Consider the following 19,813-nt stretch of genomic DNA (forward strand, 5'->3'; position numbering starts at 1 on the left):
AAGTCCCCCACTATTATTGTGTTACTGTCAATTTCCTTTTATAGCTGTTAGCAGTTGCCTTATGTATTGAGGTGCTCCTATTTTGGGTGCATACATATTTATAATTGTTATATCTTCTTCTTGGATTGATCCCTTGATCATTATGTAGTGTCCTTCCTTGTCTCTTGTAACATTCTTTATTTTAAAGTCTATTTTGTCTGATATGAGTATTGCTACTCCTGCTTTCTTTTTATTTCCATTTGCATGGAATATCTTTCTCCATCCCCTCACTTTCAGTCTGTTTGTGTCCCTAGATCTGAAGTGTGTCTCCTGTAGACAGCATAAAGATGGGTCTTGTTTTTGTATCCATTCAGCAAACCTGTGTCTTTTGGTTGGAGCATTTAATCCATTCATGTTTAAGGTAATTATTGATGTGTATGTTCCTATGACCATTTTCTTAATTGTTTTGGGTTTGTTTTTGTAGGTCCTTTCTTCTCTTGTGTCTCCCACTCAGAGAAGTTCCTTTAGTATTTGTAGTAGAGCTGGTTTGGTGGTGCTGAATTCTCTTAGCTTTTGCTTGTCTGTAAAGCTTTTGATTTCTCCATCAAATCTGAATGAGATCCTTGCCGGGTAGAGTAATCTTGGTTGTAGGTTCTTCCCTTTCATCACTTTAAGTATATCATGCCACTCCATTCTGGCTTGTAGAGTTTCTGCTGAGAAATCTGCTGTTAACCTTATGGGATTTCCCTTGTATGTTGTCATTTTTCCCTTGCTGCTTTCAATAATTTTTCTTTGTCTTTAATTTTTGCCAATTTGATTACTGTGTGTCTCGGTGTGTTTCTCCTTGGGTTTATCGTGTATGGGACTGTCTGCGCTTCCTGGATTTGGGTGGCTGTTTCCTTTCCCATGTTAGGGAAGTTTTCGACTATAATCTCTTCAGATATTTTCTCGGGTCCTTTCTCTCTCTCTTCTCCTTCTGGGACCCCTGTAATGCAAATGTTGTTGCGTTTAATGTTGTGCCAGAGGTCTCTTAGGCTGTCTTCATTTCTTTTCATTCTTTTTTCTTTATTCTGTTCCGCAGCAGTGAATTCCACCATTCTGTCTTCCAGGTCACTTATCCATTCTTCTGCCTCAGTTATTCTGCTATTGCTTCCTTCTAGTGTAGTTTTCCTTTCAGTTATTGTATTGTTCATCTCTGTTTGTTTGTTCTTTAGTTCTTCTAGGTCTTCTAGATGCAACATTTCTTGCATCTTCTCGATCTTTGCCTCCATTCTTTTTCCGAGGTCCTGGATCATCTTCACTATCATTATTCTGAATTCTTTTTGTGGAAAGTTGCCTATCTCCACTTCATTTAGTTGTTTATCTGGGGTTTTATCTTGTTCTTTCATCTGGTACATAGCCCTCTGCCTTTTCATCTTGTCTGTCTTTCTGTGAATGTGGTTTTTGTTCCACAGGCTGCAGGATTGTGGTTCTTCTTGCTTCTGCTGTCTGCCCTCTGGTGGATGAGGCTATCTAAGAGGCTTGTGCAAGTTTCCTGATGGGAGTGACTGGTGGTGGGTAGAGCTGACTGTTGCCCTGGTGGGCAGAACTCAGAAAAACTTTATTCTGCTTGACTGCTGATGGGTGGGGCTGGGTTCCCTCCCTGTTGGTTGTTTTGCCTGAGGCACCCCAACACTAGAGCCTACCTGGGCTCTTTGATGGGGCTAATGGCCGACTCTGGGAGGGCTCACACCAAGGAGTACTTCCCAGAACTTCTGCTGCCAGTGTCCTTGTCCCCACGGTGAGCCACAGCCACACCCCGCCTCTGCAGGAGACCCTCCAACACTAGCTGGTAGGTCTGTCTGGTTCAGTCTCCCATGGGGTCACTGCTCCTTCCCCTGGGTCCTGATGCACACACTACTTTGTGTGTGCCCTCCACGAGTGGTGTCTCTGTTTCCCCCAGTCCTGTTGAAGTCCTGCAGTCAAATCCCACTAGACTTCAAAGTCTGATTCTCTAGGAATTTCTCCTCCCATTGCCGGACCCCCAGGTTGGGAAGCCTGACGTGGGGCTCAGAACCTTCACTCCAATGGGTGGACTTCTGTGGTATGAGTGTTCTCCAGTCCGTGAGTCACCCACCCAGCAGTTATGGGCTTTGATTTTATTGTGATTGCGCCCCTCCTACCCTCTCATTGTGGCTTCTCCTTTGTCTTTGGATGTGGGGTATCTTTTTTGGTGAGTTCCAGTGTCTTCCTGTCGATGATTGTGCAGCAGCTAGTTGTGATTCTGGTGTTCTCGCAGAGGGAATGAGAGCACGTCCTTCTACTTTGCCATCTTGGTTCCAAATCCCAGTTCTTCCTTTCTATTTTCCCTTGGCAACCACTAATTTACTTTCTATCTCTACGGATTTGCCTGTTCTGGACAATTCGTATACAGTATATGGAATCACACAATATGCAGCCTTTTGTGTTTGACTTTTATTTCTCACAGTGTTTTCAAGGTTCATCCATGTTGTAGTATGTATCAGTAGTTCATTCTTTTTTATGACTAAATAACAGTCCATTGTATGAATATTTTTGTTTATCCAGTCATCTGTTCATGGGCATTTGGGTTATTTCTACTCTGAGGCTGTTGTGAATAGTGCTGCCATGAACAGTTCATGTAAAAGTGTTTGTGTGAACATCTGTTTTCAAGCTTTCTTGAGTATGTAACTAGGAGTGGAATTGCCGGGTCATATGGTAAACTCTAAGTTTAACTTTTTGAGCAACTTCCAAACTGTTTTCCAACAACTTTAACTTCTCGAAATGAAATTATTTTGCTGATAAGAAACATAATTTTTTCAGTAGGCCTTTACTGTATGTGTGTTAATACCAAAGAAATATGATTCTGAAAGCAGTTCTCTATACTTAATGGAAAAGGCCTACCTTATTGTAAATATATCCTTTCTCCTAAATGAATATAAAGTCAATGTGATTCTTACCACATTTGCTGTTTGATTTATTTTTAAAATTTGACACATTAATCCCAGAGTTCATTTCTAAGACTCAACAAATGAGGATAATAAGGAAAAGTTTGAAAGAGAGAGAATACTGTCAGCAACGGGGAAAGCATGTGAAAAACAGGTCCTGCTAAATAAAATAGTAAACTTTATTTTATAGCTGTATTTATGCACTGTGATACTGGCACAATAAACATATCAGTGGAACAGAACAGAATACAGAAATGGATCTAATTCATGAAAAATAGAATGCGGTTAAGATTGTATTTCAAATCACTGAAAAAATGGAATATTAGAAAAATAATATTTATTATATTAAAATGGGTAAGGCCTTTGTAAGTCAGTGGTAGGAAAGGTTAAAAGAATTCTATCTGGTAAAATAAATAAAGCCAAAAGGCAACCAAATCGGTAACTCATATGCCTGGAAAGGGGCTTATTTCTCTAGGATAAGAAGTTCTCTTACAAATCTTTAAGAAAAGGACACCCGCACTCCCTCAAATAAGAAAAGAAAAATGAGGAATGATTTGAACAGGTAATTCATGGGCAGAAAATATAGTAGTGGCCATATGAAACAATGTTCAACTTCATTTGTAATTAAGAAAACAAAATAACAGCATAGCATTTCTTTCATTTATCAGATTTTTGCCAGCTGGTAAAATTTTTTTTAATTTGATAACAGGAGTAATGCAGAGGGAATAGGTCAACAGGCCTGTCAAATACTATTGATTGGACTCTACATTTACACAGTCTTTTGGAGGGTCATTTGACAATATCTGTTCAAATTAAAATCACACAGTGTATGAAACAGTAAATTATTTACTCCGAAGAATATATTCTATAGGTATATTCATGGAAGTATTTGTATGTACACATATACTTGTAGCATTAAATAAGTAATATCTATGCATCTATTAAAAAGAATACAACCTGAAGAGAGAATAATGTGCAAAGAATAGACTTTTTAGGTCTCTAAAATAGTCTTGCATATAGTGTTTAAATATATTTACACATTCACACTATTCTTTAAAATTCCTTGCCCTTAAATTTTAAGGACTAAAGAAAACATAAAATTCCCTAAGAATGCCTATTATTAGAATAGGGTATAATGTATAGTTGTTTATAAGTGAAATTGGAGCTTAATGATAGACCCCTTCACTTGAATATTTCCTTTAGAAGAAACATACAAAGTGTAACACAATATACGTGAAATACTAATCATTGTGTATGTTTTATTGACTTGTCTGGAAAAAAGTATAATATTCAGGTAAAATATCAGTCACATACTTATCATTAAGTATATCTTATGACTTAGAAAAATATAAACAGATTTATCAACAGTGTAAATTTCATGTGTTTGGTTGCTGCTGTTTGGGCTGGGAATCGAGTGCTGGCAGTTGGTTGGTGATGGTGGCAATCATGATTGAGTCCTAACACTGCCTAAGTCTATGAGAAAGGAAATAATCTCCTAATTACATTTTTTACCAGACACATCTTCCAGAGCTAGACACCCTTTCATCAGAAAGAGCTAGATCCTTTATAACCTGGCTTAGAGACAACAGACCATTAAACCCAATTCTTCACGTGGTAAAGTAAGTACTTCTGTAACTTAATTATGAAATTGTCTTATCCTGTCCAATCTATGTGAAATTGTTTGTCTTCAAAAGCAAATTTTAAGTAATAATATCAAAATACATTCTAGTGGTAGAATGCTGTTACTTGATTAACATCCCCTATTCATTTTCAAGTCCCTATGAATTAGTAATTTTTTTTAATGTATAAGTATTCTTTTTAATAGTATGCATTATAGATAAAAACCCCTTTTTCTTCTTCAGAGATGAGAGTCCTGCCAAAACAGAATTTTTTCAACATTTGATTGAAGACCGGACAGAAGCTGCATTCTCTTATTATGAATTTTTGCTTCACGTTCAGCAGCAGATTTGTAAGTGAAGTGGAATAAAATTGAATAAGAAGAAAAAGGTCTATAACCTAGGTAAAGCGTAATCTGTCAGAGAAGCACATAGGAAATTTGAAATGTAGGCATTTGTTGTTACAAGAGACAATGTGTAGCATAGCACCTGGTCTGAGGCTTTGGCAAAAGGTAAAGAGGAAGAAAGAACTTGACAGATTTTCTTCATCCTAAATTAGTGGTAATGATGATGCTGTTTTGCAAAGTATATTTTGAATTGGTTTCCACACATTTCCAGTAGTGCAGCAGTACAGTGCTCTGTTCATTGTAAGCCGGCAAACTTATATAGTTATGTGGGATGATATGTCATAATGTAATATTAGATAAATTCCCTTTCTTATAATTAATATAACAATTCTGGACTTGAACTCTGACAAGAGATGCCAAAAGGCAGTGGTACCGTGTTATTTGTTTATATGAATTACTTTTTAACAAGGAATGATTCATATTCATTAAATGAATTCAGTATTTTCCCTGTAAAAACAATAGAGTTTCAGTACATGAACTATAGAAAAAATATATATATAATGTACATAAATGTTACATTTGTAAAGAAAATGTAAAAATGTAACTACAGAATATGAATTGCTTAAACTGTGCTGCATTGTTGGTTGACAACTCTTTTGGTGGCAGTTAGAGAATGAGGTTGACTAATGCATATTACGAATTGAGTCCACAAAAGAAACACAAAACTCTTTGTAATTCTGTTAAATCTTTTATGTGGATTTATTTATGATCAGCCTACTAATTAAAAATATTTTGCTTGACAATATGGCTTGATGTTTGTGTGTTTGTGGTGGGGGAGAGTTGGTGCTATTTTTACATATAGGATGTATTGAATTTACTGCTTGGGGAAACGCAGTGATACCGCATTTCACTAGGTAATATATGTGAATATGTTTTCATTAATTTGTGGACATTATCAAGTACTTATTCTGTTTGTATTCTAAAAAAACACTACTTTCAAAACACTTATGATTATTGACTAATCATAACCTTAATTTGTTTTTCTTGGTTAAATTAGGCATTTTTTCCTGCACATGCATAGCAAGAAAATTTTTAGAACGTTGTGACTATCCTGTTGAATTGACTTTAAGATTACCATCTTGACCTTTGAGAGTGATTTTATTCTGATGGAAAAAAAAACCTCATTTACTAACAGCTTATTTACTATAAAAACTGTTCATGATCCATTAGCTTGTAAATCAAATTTTATTATAAACACTGTAAAAGTCCCATTGATGAACTTTGGAAGGAAAAAGGCTCTCGATGTGCGTGGTGAGTGATTTCTACCGGTTTGTGTTTGGTGGACCTCTTTTCTTTGGATAAAAATAAAAGTACTCTCTCGCATTCCCTGCTAGAAATGAGAGGTTAAATGACTCACCCCGGATGATGTTACTAATTAGCGGCCGAGCCAATAGTAGGCGTCAGATGCTCTGCACACCCACCACCTTCTCCCAGCCATCCCCACACCATGCTGCGTCCAGGAGGGGACTCTTGTGGGACGGGAGGAGCGACTGCAGTACTCCAAGGGCAACCGAGTACTGTAATTTTACAATGCAAAGTGTCGTGTTTCTACTTTAAGAAAGATGAAATGTTTTGTCTTTGGATAGTTTGTTCCTCATTTCATAGGTATTTATAAGTACTAATACTTGCTAGATACTGTTCTAGGCCCCAAATACATAAAATCCCTGCTTTCACAGAGCTTACACTCCAGAGTGGGCATGCGGAGGACTGGGAGAAAGACAGTACGTTTACGTGTCAGGTGTGGTGATGCAATGGAGAAAAATAAAGCCAGATAAGGAATCCAGAATGCTGGTTTTAGCACGGGCTCCAGCAGCAGCTGCAGCTCATCTTCAGCATCGAGCCGCTCCGGAAGTTCCAGCACCTCCAGCTCTAGCTCCAGCAGCTCCCCTGGCTCTCCGAGCCCTTCTCAGCGCAGGCATGACAACAGGCGGCGTTCCCGCTCCAAATCCAAACCATCCAAAAGAGATGGAAAGGAAAGGAAAAGGCGGAGCCCTTCCCCTAAACCCACCACAGTGCACGTTGGAAGGCTCACCAGGAATGTGACCGAGGATCATGTGGAGATATTCTCCACCTATGGGAAAATTAAGATGATTGACATGCCTGTAGAAAGGATGCACCCCCATCTGTCTACAGGCTACGCATATGTGGAGTGTGAGAATCCAGATGAAGCCGAGAAGGCGCTGAAGCACGAGGACGGAGGACACATCGATGGCCAGCAGATCACTGCCACCGCTGTGCTGGCCCCTGGCCTCGGCCACCCCCCAGGCAATTCAGCCCTCCCAGGAAGGAGAGTGCCGCCACCGCCTCCCGTGTGGCGCAGGTCACCCCCACGGATGAAGAGAAGGTCGCGTTCCCCTCGGTGCAGGTCCCCCGGCCGCCGTAGCCACAGGAGCGGCTCCAGCTCCAGCTCCTCCCGATGCGTGGGGCCACCGAAGCTCTGCCCTGTGACTTGTATCCCATCCAACTCACTTTTGTCACTTTTCTAGCCGAAGGAGGATCTGTAGGAAAGAAATCCCTCCCTCGGGCAGGCTTCGAAGGTGAAGGCAGTAATTGCTACGTTTCCCCTGGCTCAGAGTTCTGGCTGCAGGAGCGTTGTTGGTTTGGGGTCGTGCTTATGAAGATGCCCTCCAGTTTTCTGGCTAGAAAGCTTCCACGTTTCTAGTTCCTGAGAGCCAGTTTAGTGGCAAAGCCAGCAGGGATGAGCCGGGGGCTCCAGGAGGTGGTACAGCCCCAGCCTGGGAGCATGTTTTCCCCTTCCACAGGTGACCTGGGGCCCATCTGGTGGCCTGCTCGTGCCCTAACCTGCTGGCCTGCAGGGTCCCACAGGAAAGGTGTACTTTTACGCAACTGCCGTTCCTGTGAGCCTGGCCTTGCTCCCCTGCATGAGTCCTTTTCTGACCTCTAGGGCCAAATACCCAAAATGGTTCTTTTCACGTGTACTCATGCTGTGCACACACACACAGTGCGCGCACACACACACACACACACACACACACACACACACACACACACACACACACACACACACACACACACACACACACACACACACACCATGTCTCCCTTTCTCTCTGAAACTGTTGAGAGTCAGCTCTGTCGGGTCATCACAGAACCCCCCACCTCGCCCCCACCCCGCTGCGTTGTGTTGGTATTCATGGTGGTCGTGCAGGGTGGTCGTGCAGGTTACCTTGGCAACGTGTAGATTGTTTTTTTGGCTTTTATTGTACAGTCAGTACTATACATTTTCTGTTTTGAGTTTTGTAACTTTGTAGCATTTTACATAATATTGTGTTTGTACCTTGTTGTGTAGAGAAAAGAATTGTGTTGAATAAACCTAGGATTAGAGTGCAGCTCGAGTGTTGGGTTCACCGCCTCCTTCCTGTCCCTTGGCCCCAAAGGCAGCTTCAGTTGTGAGGTAATTAAACATGATTGTCTTAAAAAAAAAAAAAAAAAAGTGCTGGTTTTGATAGTAACTAGGGAAGGCCCTTCTGAAAAGGTGACAGTTGACCAGAGCCCTAAAGCCATGTGGCTGTCTGGAAGAAACCGTCCCAGGGGGAACCTTTGCAGTGACTGAATGTGGAAGTTAGCTTCTGATCACTCTGATTTTCCCTATAAAAGAAGCAACTGGAGTTATCAGCTGCGGAAAGGGGAAAGAGTGTGAGATTCCAAGAAATAGTCACCTAGGAGAGTGAGAGATCCGACTGACCAGTGGCTTGTAGTAGGAATGTGAAGCAGCACCGAGGGCCCTTCTTGCGATGTGAGCCATGAACTTCAAGTGAACCCGGTTAGCATGCCTCTTCCTTCTAGCCACATTCACTACCTGGTGGAAAGTTGGATTTAAGTTGGAACAGAAGAGCGAGGGAATTGAGGACGTATACAAGGAAGCTACTCTCGTTTACGTGAAAGGGGCACATACTGAGGGATGGATAGAAAAAGGTCGTGGGCTTAGTAGTTTGGAGGTCCTGTTGAGGTCAGAGAGCTGTCAGGGTCTGGATACCAGAGGGAATGAGCTGGAAAGATAGGAAGTGGTGGTCGGGATATGGGATGCTTGAAATTGAGATTTGAGGGAAGTTTAATCTGGATGTCTACAAATGGGGAATAGAGGGATGCCTACCTGGGGTTTGAGATCAGAAACAGCCACCTTGAAAGGCTTTGTCCTCTGAAGACAGCCAGACTTCAGTTAGAGAATGTGAAGACTGACATCAACAAGAACATAGGCATGAGGAGATTGGTCCTCATGGGGAGTGTACAGATACTCATCACCTCCTGTGCAGCAAGTCTCTGGCCATTTGTTTTGTGAGGCGGGAAGTTGACAAGAGGGAGGGGCATGCTTACCAGGCGTTCTCTGAGCCCCTTTTCAACTAATTGAAACTGTCATTATAGTCGGCAGTTTAAGAGTATCCCAGGTGATGTGAAAATCTCCTAATCCCTTACTAGAACCATTGTTTAATAGGAACATTCAGGGCTTCCCTGGTGGCGCAGTGGTTGAGAATCCGCCTGCCAGTGCAGGGGGCCATGGGTTCGTGAGTATCCCAGGTGATGTGAAAATCTCCTAATCCCTTACTAGAACCATTGTTTAATAGGAACATTCAGGGCTTCCCTGGTGGCGCAGTGGTTGAGAATCCGCCTGCCAGTGCAGGGGACCATGGGTTCGTGCCCCGGTCCGGGAAGATCCCACATGCCGCAGAGCAGCTGGGCCCGTGAGCCATGGCCGCTGAGCCTGCGCGTCCGGAGCCTGTGCTCCGCGGCGGGAGAGGCCACAACAGTGAGAGGCCCGCGTACCACAAACAAACAAACAACAATAGGAACATTCAATTTGATTTATAGTTTACATACTGCTCTTAAAGAATATATCCATAGCACAAATCAAGTGCATTGATGGAAAAAGATTTCTATTTTTTATTTATACATTAATGTATATTTGTGTGCTGAAACCTGTTTGAAAGCCATTTGTAGCTTGAATCTGTGTAGTCAACCCATGAGGCTCTAAAATGCACATATTAGCAGTGTTGTTAAGAAAACTGTGAGTCCTCTATTCAAAGTAACTTTTGAAGACACTAAAAATACTTTTAAAGGCCAAAAGAAGATGAAAACTAACGAAGCTGAAAACAACACTGAAGATATTATTTAGGTGGAATTGCTAAACACTGAAAGAAGACAGTTTAAGATTAAAAAAAAACTTATTCTTTGGCACATGAAACAGAGACCTCCTGAAGAATAAAAATGGTAGGTAGATATTTTATGAATCACTCATCTTTTATCTCTAAACTCAGAGATGGAATCTGCATCAGCCAAAAAATTGGGTATCCTCTTCCTCCTGCCTTCTTATAATACCTATGAGCAGCAGAGAAGTTAGCCTCAATTAGGAGACACAGAGGCTGTTAACGCATTGCCTTCTCATGGGTCATGAGCTGATCCAAAAATGAAAGCCCTTTCTTTAGTTCCCATTAGTAAACAATGCACAGTTTTGTCGATTTTCATGTCAATTTGGGGGCCAAAAAGCATTGCTTACCAGTAACCCACTAAATGAGTTGTTACAGATTGCTAAATTGGTAGTCACAAATGAAAATCACTTTTATTAAAGATAACTTGACACTCTACTTCTGTTCTCTTAAGAAACCTGGTTCCTGTGCAAGTTCGTAATTTTGCAAAAACTCCCCAAAGTGCGTGTATACAGATAATTGGGTCGCCACCTCCTCGGGAGCTTCTTGGGTGAAATCTGAAACATGCCTCCACATATGCAGAGGGCAGGGAGAGGCCGAAGAAAGAGGCAGCCACTCCAGATTGGTAGGTGGCAGTTTTAATAAGCAAGGGAACTTACTTATAAGGCTTGTCTTGAGTGGCCACAAAACCAGTAGGACTCTACACCTACCTGCCAGAATCTTAAAAGTTTATATAGAGACCTTAACTGGCTTCAGTCACGTACACGGTCCAGGGAGCCTCAACACCGCATTTGTGTTTCAAGACTGGATCCTTGGAGCAGCTGCTGGGAGCAGGGAAAGCAAGCAGAATACAAAATCCAAGGATAGGGGAGCAGGTGGGGAGCCTCCAGGTGCCAGGGTCAACTGGCAGTCATGTCTTTTTGACGGCCTCCTCCAGCAAAAGGTGCTATGCCACAGACAGTCTGTCAGACAACGGACAAAAACTACCCTACAGCTGGTGATCAGTCAGTTTCTTATGAGTGCATCATCACTGCTCAGACATGTTCATGGTTTTTGTGACTATTTTTGTTTTTCAGGTACCTATTATTTTAGCTCAATAGCCAATTAATTTGTTGATAATTTGATTAGGGTGTAGTGATGTATATGCTTATTTTTACACTATAGTTGTCTAAAACTAGATTCTAAAATATACTTTTTGGTAGATGTAAAATGATTATACTCTCATTGTTAAAACAGAAATATGTATAACCTACCCTTCTACCTTGCTTATACACTCACTTTTAAAATATATATATATTATTTATTTATTTGGCTGCACCGGGTCTTAGTTGCAGCACGTGGGCTCCTTAGTTGTGGCATGCAAACTCTTAGTTGTGGCATGCATGTGGGATCTAATTAACGGACAAGGGATCGAACCTGGGTCCCTTGCACTGGGAGCGTGGAGTCTTATCCACTGTGCCACCAGGAAGCCCCTCTCCCTTGCTTGTAACACTTTATTGATGATGTGGCTGGTACATGTGTGCTAGTTAAAGTAATTTGTAAATATAATTATTAGGTTCTTTTAAAGTTAATAGGCTATGGCTTTATAATATTAAATCATGGTTAAGCCTATTCTTCTCTTTAGAAATAAATAAAAAGCAATTTCTATATGTTTCTCTCAATTCTTTATTACATTGAAATTTACTTTAGGTCAGGGATTTTACCTTGAGTCTTTTTAGTACTTCTTATCTCCCAACTCACATATCCCCAAGCTCCTGTCCTTATATAGCTACATAATAGAAACACATTAAGTTAATTTAGTGGAAGACTTATTAGCCTTTCTTACAATGGAGTCATTTCAGAATGACCCTTGGGAAAGCTGTAAAACACTGTACTAGTTTGGAAAGCCTGTCCCATTTTTTTTGGAATTTTTTTCTATATTTATTCCACTTTCTTTCAAATCCTGCTCTTTTGGGACTTACGTTTTATGACTTGCATAGTAACAATAGGAAAGACCTATTAATATGTGCATCCTATTGAAACCTGAGTGATTTTACTAGAATGAAAAATACTGTGCCTCTAGACTATCTTTTATTATCAGACACTGATAGGTAATTATTTGCAGAGTCAAGAATAACAGGGAGACGGAGAGATGAAGGAATAAGATGTTTAAGCAAGAAAGGTCAAAGCTTAAAGCTGGGTTATTTAATTAGGACCCTGAGTACTGTGTCCCCAAGCAAATAAGGGGTCTGAAGAGGTGTTTTTCCCCCAAATCTAGTGAACCGAAGTTGTCTTCATAGAACTTGCCGCAATCTTTTGAGTGATAGTTTAGGAAGGAGTGGGAACCAAAGTGGGATGGAGAGTGGGTAGGAACCAGAAGGGTAACTGAAAGTAAAAGAAGATTGATTGTACATCACCATAGGGGCTGCCCTTCTTCATGTCCAGACTTTGCATGTCCTGCTCCCCTTACTTGGAAACCCGTTCGATCCCTTCCTGGCTTCACTGACTGAACCCCACTCATCCTTAGAACTCAGCCTAAAGATCACCTCCTCCTGGCAGCCTTTCCTGACCACTCCCCCTCCTATGTGTTTCCATAACACCTTCCGCTTTTCTCTGCCATAGCCCTTGTCAGCGTTATCACTGACATTCTCCTTTAACACAGGAACTATGTTCTCTCTTAAACTAAGGCAAGTGCCTCCCACCCCCATGCCTGGCACATAATAGACATTCAGCAAATGTTTGTTGATTCAGTTTTAAATGATTCTAAGTTAGAGATAAAATGAGTTGAAGATCTGGAAACAGAAGTAAAGAAACAGTCTCTTTTGGATGAAAGAAGAAACATACTATGCCATGCTAGATGGAAATTGAAAGAAAACCAGATGGATGGAATGGGAATAGCGCCAGAAGGTGGATATAAACCCCATGAAGATTCAGGAGTGTTACCACCTCTCAGGTTTCTGGAGCTTCAGGGGTCTGGAGCATGTTGCAAGATAGCCTCCAAAATGAAAGACCAGTCACTACCCCCAGGTCACCTTCTACAACACCTCGCACAAAGCTTGGTGACTTTTTGGGGTCTTAGAAGCTACATACGCCCCATTTCAACGTGCCACTCTGACCCATTTACCAGGTAACTGGTAAGGCTGCCAACTTGCCGTGCAGTCAGAGCAAGAGAAGGCTGTGCATCAGGGAAGGCTGTGGTGCAAACCGCGCTGCCCCTTGGGCTCTTTTGACCCAGCAAGTCTAACTGGAGTGTCTGTGGCAAATGCAAATGCCATGCGGGGCTCAGCGGGAAATTACAGACCTCTGTAGGGTTCGGGAGCACAGCCATATCTTCTGCAAAAAAAACTTTTCTCTCTTTGAGAACAGCTCCTAGACTGCTACTGAGCTGTGCACTGCAAGACGCTGGATGCCCGAAGCGAGTAATAAGATTGCGCATGCCCAGAAGCAGTCTATCACTAAATGTGAACAGGGTATAAGGTACCAGCCTCAGCTGTCCTGAAGCAAGTTGCATGAACAGGTGGCTCAGATTCTTACGGCCACTCCTGCTGCACGGCCACCTTCCCTCAGTTCACATCCATGGCCTCATGAGCTATTTCCCTAGGATCAGTTAAAGAAGGAAGAAAAAAACAGAGCCTGCTTTTAAGACAAAATTATGGCACCACCTGGACTGCTGTAGGACTAGTCTAGTGGTGAAGGGAAATCTTTGTGGGCAGAACTTCAAGCCATACATTTGTCTAGACAATGAGACTCCCAAGAGATATAGGCCTATACAGCTTCATAGGCAAGTAGCTAACGGCTAGTTAAATGACCAGGGACTTGGAAGGAACAGGATTGGAAACTGGTGACAAAGGTTTAGAGAACAGGTATTTGGATGGTTTTCACAGAGTGCCACTGTGAAGGTATTTGTATTCCATGTGAATGTACACCACAGGGCATCTGCAGTGAAAACTGTCCACCTGATTCAGGTGAGCCATCTGGGAATGTCAGCCTCTTTCCTTAGTCACCCCAGTATTTGCTCAATGACCTGTGTACAGATTTGCTATACTTGTGAGGATAGAAGCTATGCTTGGGCTAAATACTATGGGCATCCCCTCGCCAAGGCTGAAGGAACACTACTGTATTCCTAACCTGTCCTCAGCTGAGACCTACTTTGATTTCTCAATATGGCATTATTCCTTGGGGAAACAAGGCGCCACATGATAGCAGGTTAATTACATTGGACCCTTCCATCATGGAGCAGTTTGTCCTGAGTGGAATAGACACACAGTCTGGGTATGGATTTGCCTACCCTGCCTGTAGCATTTCTGCCAACACCACCATCTGTGGGCTTACAGAATTACCATGGGATTTCCACATTGTTTCTGATCACGTAACTCACTTCATGGCAAAAGAAGTGTGGCAGCGGGAATTCACTGGTCTTACCACGACCTGTCACCCCCAAAAGCAGCTGGCCTGATAGAAAGGTGAAGACACAGAGTGACTTTTGATGTACTGTCCTACAGGATGCAACATAGGCTTTGATTCCGAAACCAGCATTTTTCTCCCATAGCCAGAACACAGGCCTGAAAATCAAGATGGGATCAGCATTCCATCTTAACCTAGTCACAGAATTTTAGGGTCTTACTCCCCAAAGGAGCATGCTTCCACCGAGGGACCCAATATTGTTCCTACTGAATTGGAAGTTATGACTACCAGCTGACTACTTGGGGCTCCTTATGTCAATAGTCAGAAAGGGATTTATCCTGATTGTGAATAGGAATTAATTTGCTGCTATATAATGGGGGTAGGGAGGACTATATCTGGAACCTATTGAATTTTCCAGAGTGCCTCTTAATACTTCTACATTCAAAATTAATGGAATACTGGGAATTCCCTGGTGGTCCAGTGGTGAGGACTCCGTGCTTCCACTTCAGGGACTACGGGTTCGATCTCTGCTTGGGGAACTAACATCCCACAAGCCACACCGTGTGGCCATAAATAAATAAATAAATAAAACAAGAAAAGAATGTCAGCTTGAAAAAAAGATTCACAAAATACTACAGTAACCCAGTAAAAGAAGGGGTCACTGACGACATGACTCAAACTCTTAAAAAAATTAAGATTTCTGTCTCCCACTAGGTAAAGAATGCCAACCAACATCCTGTACCGCGCTAAATAGAAACTGGTAAACGATCTGAGAGGTACAACGTGAGCAAATTTGAGAGTGAAAAGAAAGAACTCGATTCTAGCCCAGTGTCTGTCATGTTATATTAGAACAACTCCAGTAGAAAGAAGTGTTTGAGAGCCAAACAGAACACAATTTGAACTCTAGTCCCTCTGCGAGCTGTGTGACCTGGGCCAAGTCCCTAAACTCTTCTGAGCCTTAACAGTCCTACTAGAGATGATAATTTTTTAATTTTTAAAAAATATTTATTTATTTAGGCTGTGCTGGGTCTTCGTTGTGGTGCACGGGTTTAGTTGTGGTATGTGGGATCTTAGTGCTCTGACCAGGGATTGAACCTGAGCCCCCGGCATTGGGAACTTGGAGTCTTAACCGCTGGACCACCAGGGAAGTCCCTAGAGATGATAGTTCTGTGGTAAGGGTTTTGTGAGAATTATATGGAACAAATGTGTAAAGTTGTACATGTAATAACTGACATACAGTAAGTACTCAGTAAACGTCAGTCAATGTCTCGGCAAAATCGCAGCACAACAGTAATAGTAGCAATGATCTGCCCACGTTGAGCCTGCTCTCTGCCCTCGTATCACCAGTGTCAGTTGCCTCATACCTACCAGTTTCTACCTTCCCTGAAATTCTTCCCTGCTTGAGACTAAGGACCAAAAGTTTTAGTGCTGGCTACTGCCACCTTAACTCCCTTTTTCCTAGGATTCATTTGTTAACCGCACTTATATTTGCTTCAGACCACTCAGTACTGCTGGATATACAGAAGCAAGCAGTCTTTGTCCATTACATCCATCTACCACCAGACTTCAAAATTTGATGCTCACCAGAGAGCCAAAATTGTTATGCTAAGTTTTCTTTGATATCAAGTTTTAACTTTCTACCTGATAATCTCTTTATTAGGAGAGAGTTATGAATTCTTATGCCTCTGGGCCTTTGAACATGCCGGAGCCTCTGCTAGAAACACATCCTCACCGCTTCATTTGACTAGCTCCCATTCCTCCTCCCGTTATTCATGTGCACTGATGTCAGCCTGACCCTCACCCCGAGCCTCCCTGGACCTCCCCGCTAATTGGGACCTTGGGCCCTGGTCTTTTTCCATTTATTCCGCTTTAATTTCTTGTTCTGTTAACTTCCCCACTATGTTCTTTGTGGGCAAGAAACTCATCTTTTTCATTCATCACTCTATCATCAGAGCCTTGAACAATATCTGACACACCCTTGTGCACGTGTAACCAGAAGTATGTGTGATTTTGTTCTTCTTAAAGTGGTTGAAGTTTTAAACTTACAAGTCCTCTCTTATTTTTCATCCTTTCATTCATTCATGAAATATTTAAGAACCTACTTTGTGACAGGCTCTGTTAGGTGATGGGTTTAGAGCAGTGAACAAAACAGACAAGGTCCCTTCCATCATGGAGCTTGCATTCTAGTTGGGGGAGACAGATAAAAAATAAATATAGGTGATGAGGAAATGCTAAGAAGAAAAATAAAGCAGAGTGAGGGCTACAGGCAACGAGTAGGAGGTAGTGCGGCCAGACTTATCTTTTAGGGCCTCGCAGGCTATGGTGAAGCCTTTGGGTTTCATTCTGAAAGAGGTGTAATGCCTTCAAAGGGCTTTGAACAGAGGGGTGATGTGAACAGGCGACAGCCAGCCAGCCTACTGTAGGAGGTGGAAGAGAACAATTCATGAATAAAGCAGCCCCCAGCATAGTTCAGATGGGACGTGTTTGGATTAAGAGAATGTGAAATTTAGCAATTGACCCTGGCAGCTTGGATCAATTTTTACTTGATCATTCTTTTATTACACTACTGGTTCCATTTGCTAACACTTCATTTAAGATCTGTTTTATTTACTTTATAAGTAAGATTGGTCTGTGACCTGCTTTTATCGTGTTTACTTGTTTCATTTTGATATCAGCATTATGCTAGTTTTGTTAAATGAATTGGATAGCTTCCAATCTGTTTTGATGCTTTGGAACAATTCATATCAGTTAGCTAAAGTTTAGGTATATAAGATAGGTATTATCTATTCTGGAAGTTTTGGTTGAACTGGCCCAGTAAGCTCTGGGCTTGGGACGTTTTTCCAGGTAGATCATGAAACACTGTTTCAATCTATGACTACTGGTCTCTTCAGGTTGTCTTTGTTGAGCCAAGTTTGGTTTTTATAGTTTTAAATTGATTGATATAACAATTACTGGTGGTTAGTTTTTCTTTCCTTTCTCTTATGTATATGTATTCCTTCTTTTTTCTTCATCATTCTTTTGTCAGGTTTGTCAGTCTTGGTGCCTTTAAAAAAAAAAAACACAACTTTTGGTTTTATTGACTCGCTCTATTTTGGGGAGAGGTTGCTTTAGAAAAAAAGGGTAGAGGAAGTCTGATTCATTTTCTGCTTTTACCTTTATCATTTTCTTCCCACTACACCCTTTAGGCCTATTTTTGCTATTTTTATAGCTTCTTAGACTGTAAGCTTAGTTTACTTTCAGACTTTCTTGTTTTCTAATAAATGCATTTAAGACTATACATTTTCCTGAGTAGTGAACGTTTTGATATTAAGTGCTTTCATTGCTATGCAGTTTTAAAATAGTTCTCAATTTCCACTTATTTCCTACTTAATCCATGAATATTTTTAATAAGTGTTATTCAAATTCCAATGGTAGTGATGCTTTACCTTCTAATTTCATGAATAAAGCTTATATGTTAGGAAGTTAAAAAAATATTTTTGAGATTTCCTCTGAGGCCTGACATACGGTCATTATATTATGAATCTTCCCTACGAGTTTGAAAATAATATGTATTTTCATTTGGGTACTAAGTTCTTTATGACTCTAACTGTTAAAAATGAAAGCCTAGGAATATTCTTCTCTAGTTACCTCTAGAATTCAATCAGCATAGGGACCTCCAAGTAGGATACTCGAGGGCACCCCTCAGCCAGTCCGCCTCTCCACTCTGCAATCCAGTGCTGCTGGCATCTGCAGAGGATATATGAGAAGTTGCTGGATTCAGATGATTTTACAAGTAAGACCAGGTGACATAAATATAAAACTTTTTTCGTAAATAAACTTTCCTTCTATCTTGACTGAATCTAGCCCCGTTGCCAATGGTAGGCAAGTGATACCAATGGTAGATAATCCAGTATCGTTACTGGTCCGCCTATCTGTGAAAAACTGAGTTCTCAAATGATAGTTTGAGGACATAAGTGAATAATGTCTGCAAAGGCCAGTTGTATGAAAGTCAATGGGGAAATTTGGGGACCACCTTTATTAGAAGTTAAAGCACAAATCTGGATATTCATGTCCTCATTAAGGATCTGATGCCAGGCTAAAACTAGGGTGAGGCAACTGAGGTACTTGCCTTGGGCACCAAATTTAAAGGGGCACCAAAAAACTCAGTCACTGAGATAATATTTAAATGTAATATTTTTAAAAATCGAAATTAATGCAAAAAATTTATGATGAACAGAGTACCAAAATTGAAAATAAAGAAAGGATTTGACCCTGCAATTGATTCACCTCCCTTCACCGCACCCTAATTCCAGCTGTGGCTATGAGAAGGTCAGGTGGTTAAGCGATGTCAGAAGAGACAGGCAATGTAAGGTCAAGGTTATCTTGGGGTCTTGGAGTTGAAAAATCTTGGCATCATAGTTATACAATTCCAGGCTTGAGTTCTGACTATATGACCTTAGATAAGTTACTTACTTAACCTACTAGTTTCTTCATCTGTGATAGGGAGCTAATAACACTAATTTGTAAGGTTTTTATAATAACTAAACAAGATAACAAAGTGCTTATGCCTGACCCACAGAGGCAGATCCAAGTTTCGTGGAGCCTGAGGTTATATAATTTGGGAGACCTTCTTTAAGAAAAATAATAAAAAATTAGGAATGCAAAATTGGCATGGTAATGAATATTTAGACTGAGAAAATAAGTCATAAATAACAAATTTTTTAAAAGCACAAAACCCCCCAAAATAAAACATTTAAAAAATCAGTTGCCCCTCACATCACTGTCATCCTTTTTTTCCCCCAACAGTTTTTTGGCTACATTCCCTTTGACTGCCTTTTCATAGGGCAGCAATTTTGCAATACTTTCTATAGAGAGAATAGAAAAGAGAATAGAAAAGATAATTTTCTCTCACATGTTGTTTTGTTTCATATCATTATAGTTTAGAAAAGTGTCTCTAAGCTTTACAACTCACTATTGGCAATGTCTTGTCAATTCTCAAAGTGTTTTCATATGTGAGCTGTAATATTTGGAAGAATATGCCACAGACCAGTTTCTTAGCATTCACTTCACATGTCGCTTCTTTTTACTAGACCCACACTCTAGTAATTTGGGGGGTCAGCAAAGTGAGAGAGCTCTGGACGCTGCAGATGGAAAGACTACTGGGGCTGCCCTGTCCGCATGGTGGCTCAGCACACGTGGATCACTTTGGTGCTCAACACACTTCACCACAATGTGTGGGAATCTTGGTGAGACAGAACAGTTACTCCGAGCTAGTTCATTAATATACTTACAGGGCTTCCCTGGTGGCGCAGTGGTTGAGAGTCCGCCTGCCGATGCCGGGG

The 19,813-nt window shown here is 41.2% G+C and overlaps 2 protein-coding genes across 5 annotated transcripts in view; both read left to right on the plus strand.

Moving 5' to 3' along the window:
- Nucleotides 1–5,715, plus strand: part of SEC24B (SEC24 homolog B, COPII coat complex component) — a 101,568-nt gene extending 95,853 nt beyond the window's left edge. For 2 of the 4 annotated variants that reach the window (XM_024119325.3, XM_024119324.3), the window contains exons 23-24: nt 4,440–4,543; nt 4,787–5,715. In XM_024119325.3, the coding sequence (XP_023975093.1) occupies nt 4,440–4,543; nt 4,787–4,901 (219 nt within the window). In that variant the 3' untranslated portion in view covers nt 4,902–5,715. The remainder of the gene's footprint in view (nt 1–4,439; nt 4,544–4,786) is intronic. The other 2 variants (XM_024119327.3, XM_024119326.3) reach the window with 1 other exon arrangement.
- A 474-nt stretch (nt 5,716–6,189) lies between these two features.
- Nucleotides 6,190–7,891, plus strand: LOC102984895 (RNA-binding protein with serine-rich domain 1-like). Its single transcript, XM_055086336.1, has 2 exons — nt 6,190–6,198; nt 6,732–7,891. The coding sequence occupies exons 1-2, from the start codon at nt 6,190–6,192 to the stop codon at nt 7,431–7,433; spliced, it is 711 nt and encodes a 236-aa protein (XP_054942311.1). The 3' UTR covers nt 7,434–7,891.
- The last annotated feature ends 11,922 nt before the right edge of the window (nt 7,892–19,813 follow it).

The sequence above is a fragment of the Physeter macrocephalus genome, chromosome 7, assembly GCF_002837175.3.
Source record: "Physeter macrocephalus isolate SW-GA chromosome 7, ASM283717v5, whole genome shotgun sequence".
In the NCBI taxonomy this organism is placed as follows: Eukaryota; Metazoa; Chordata; class Mammalia; order Artiodactyla; family Physeteridae; genus Physeter; species Physeter macrocephalus.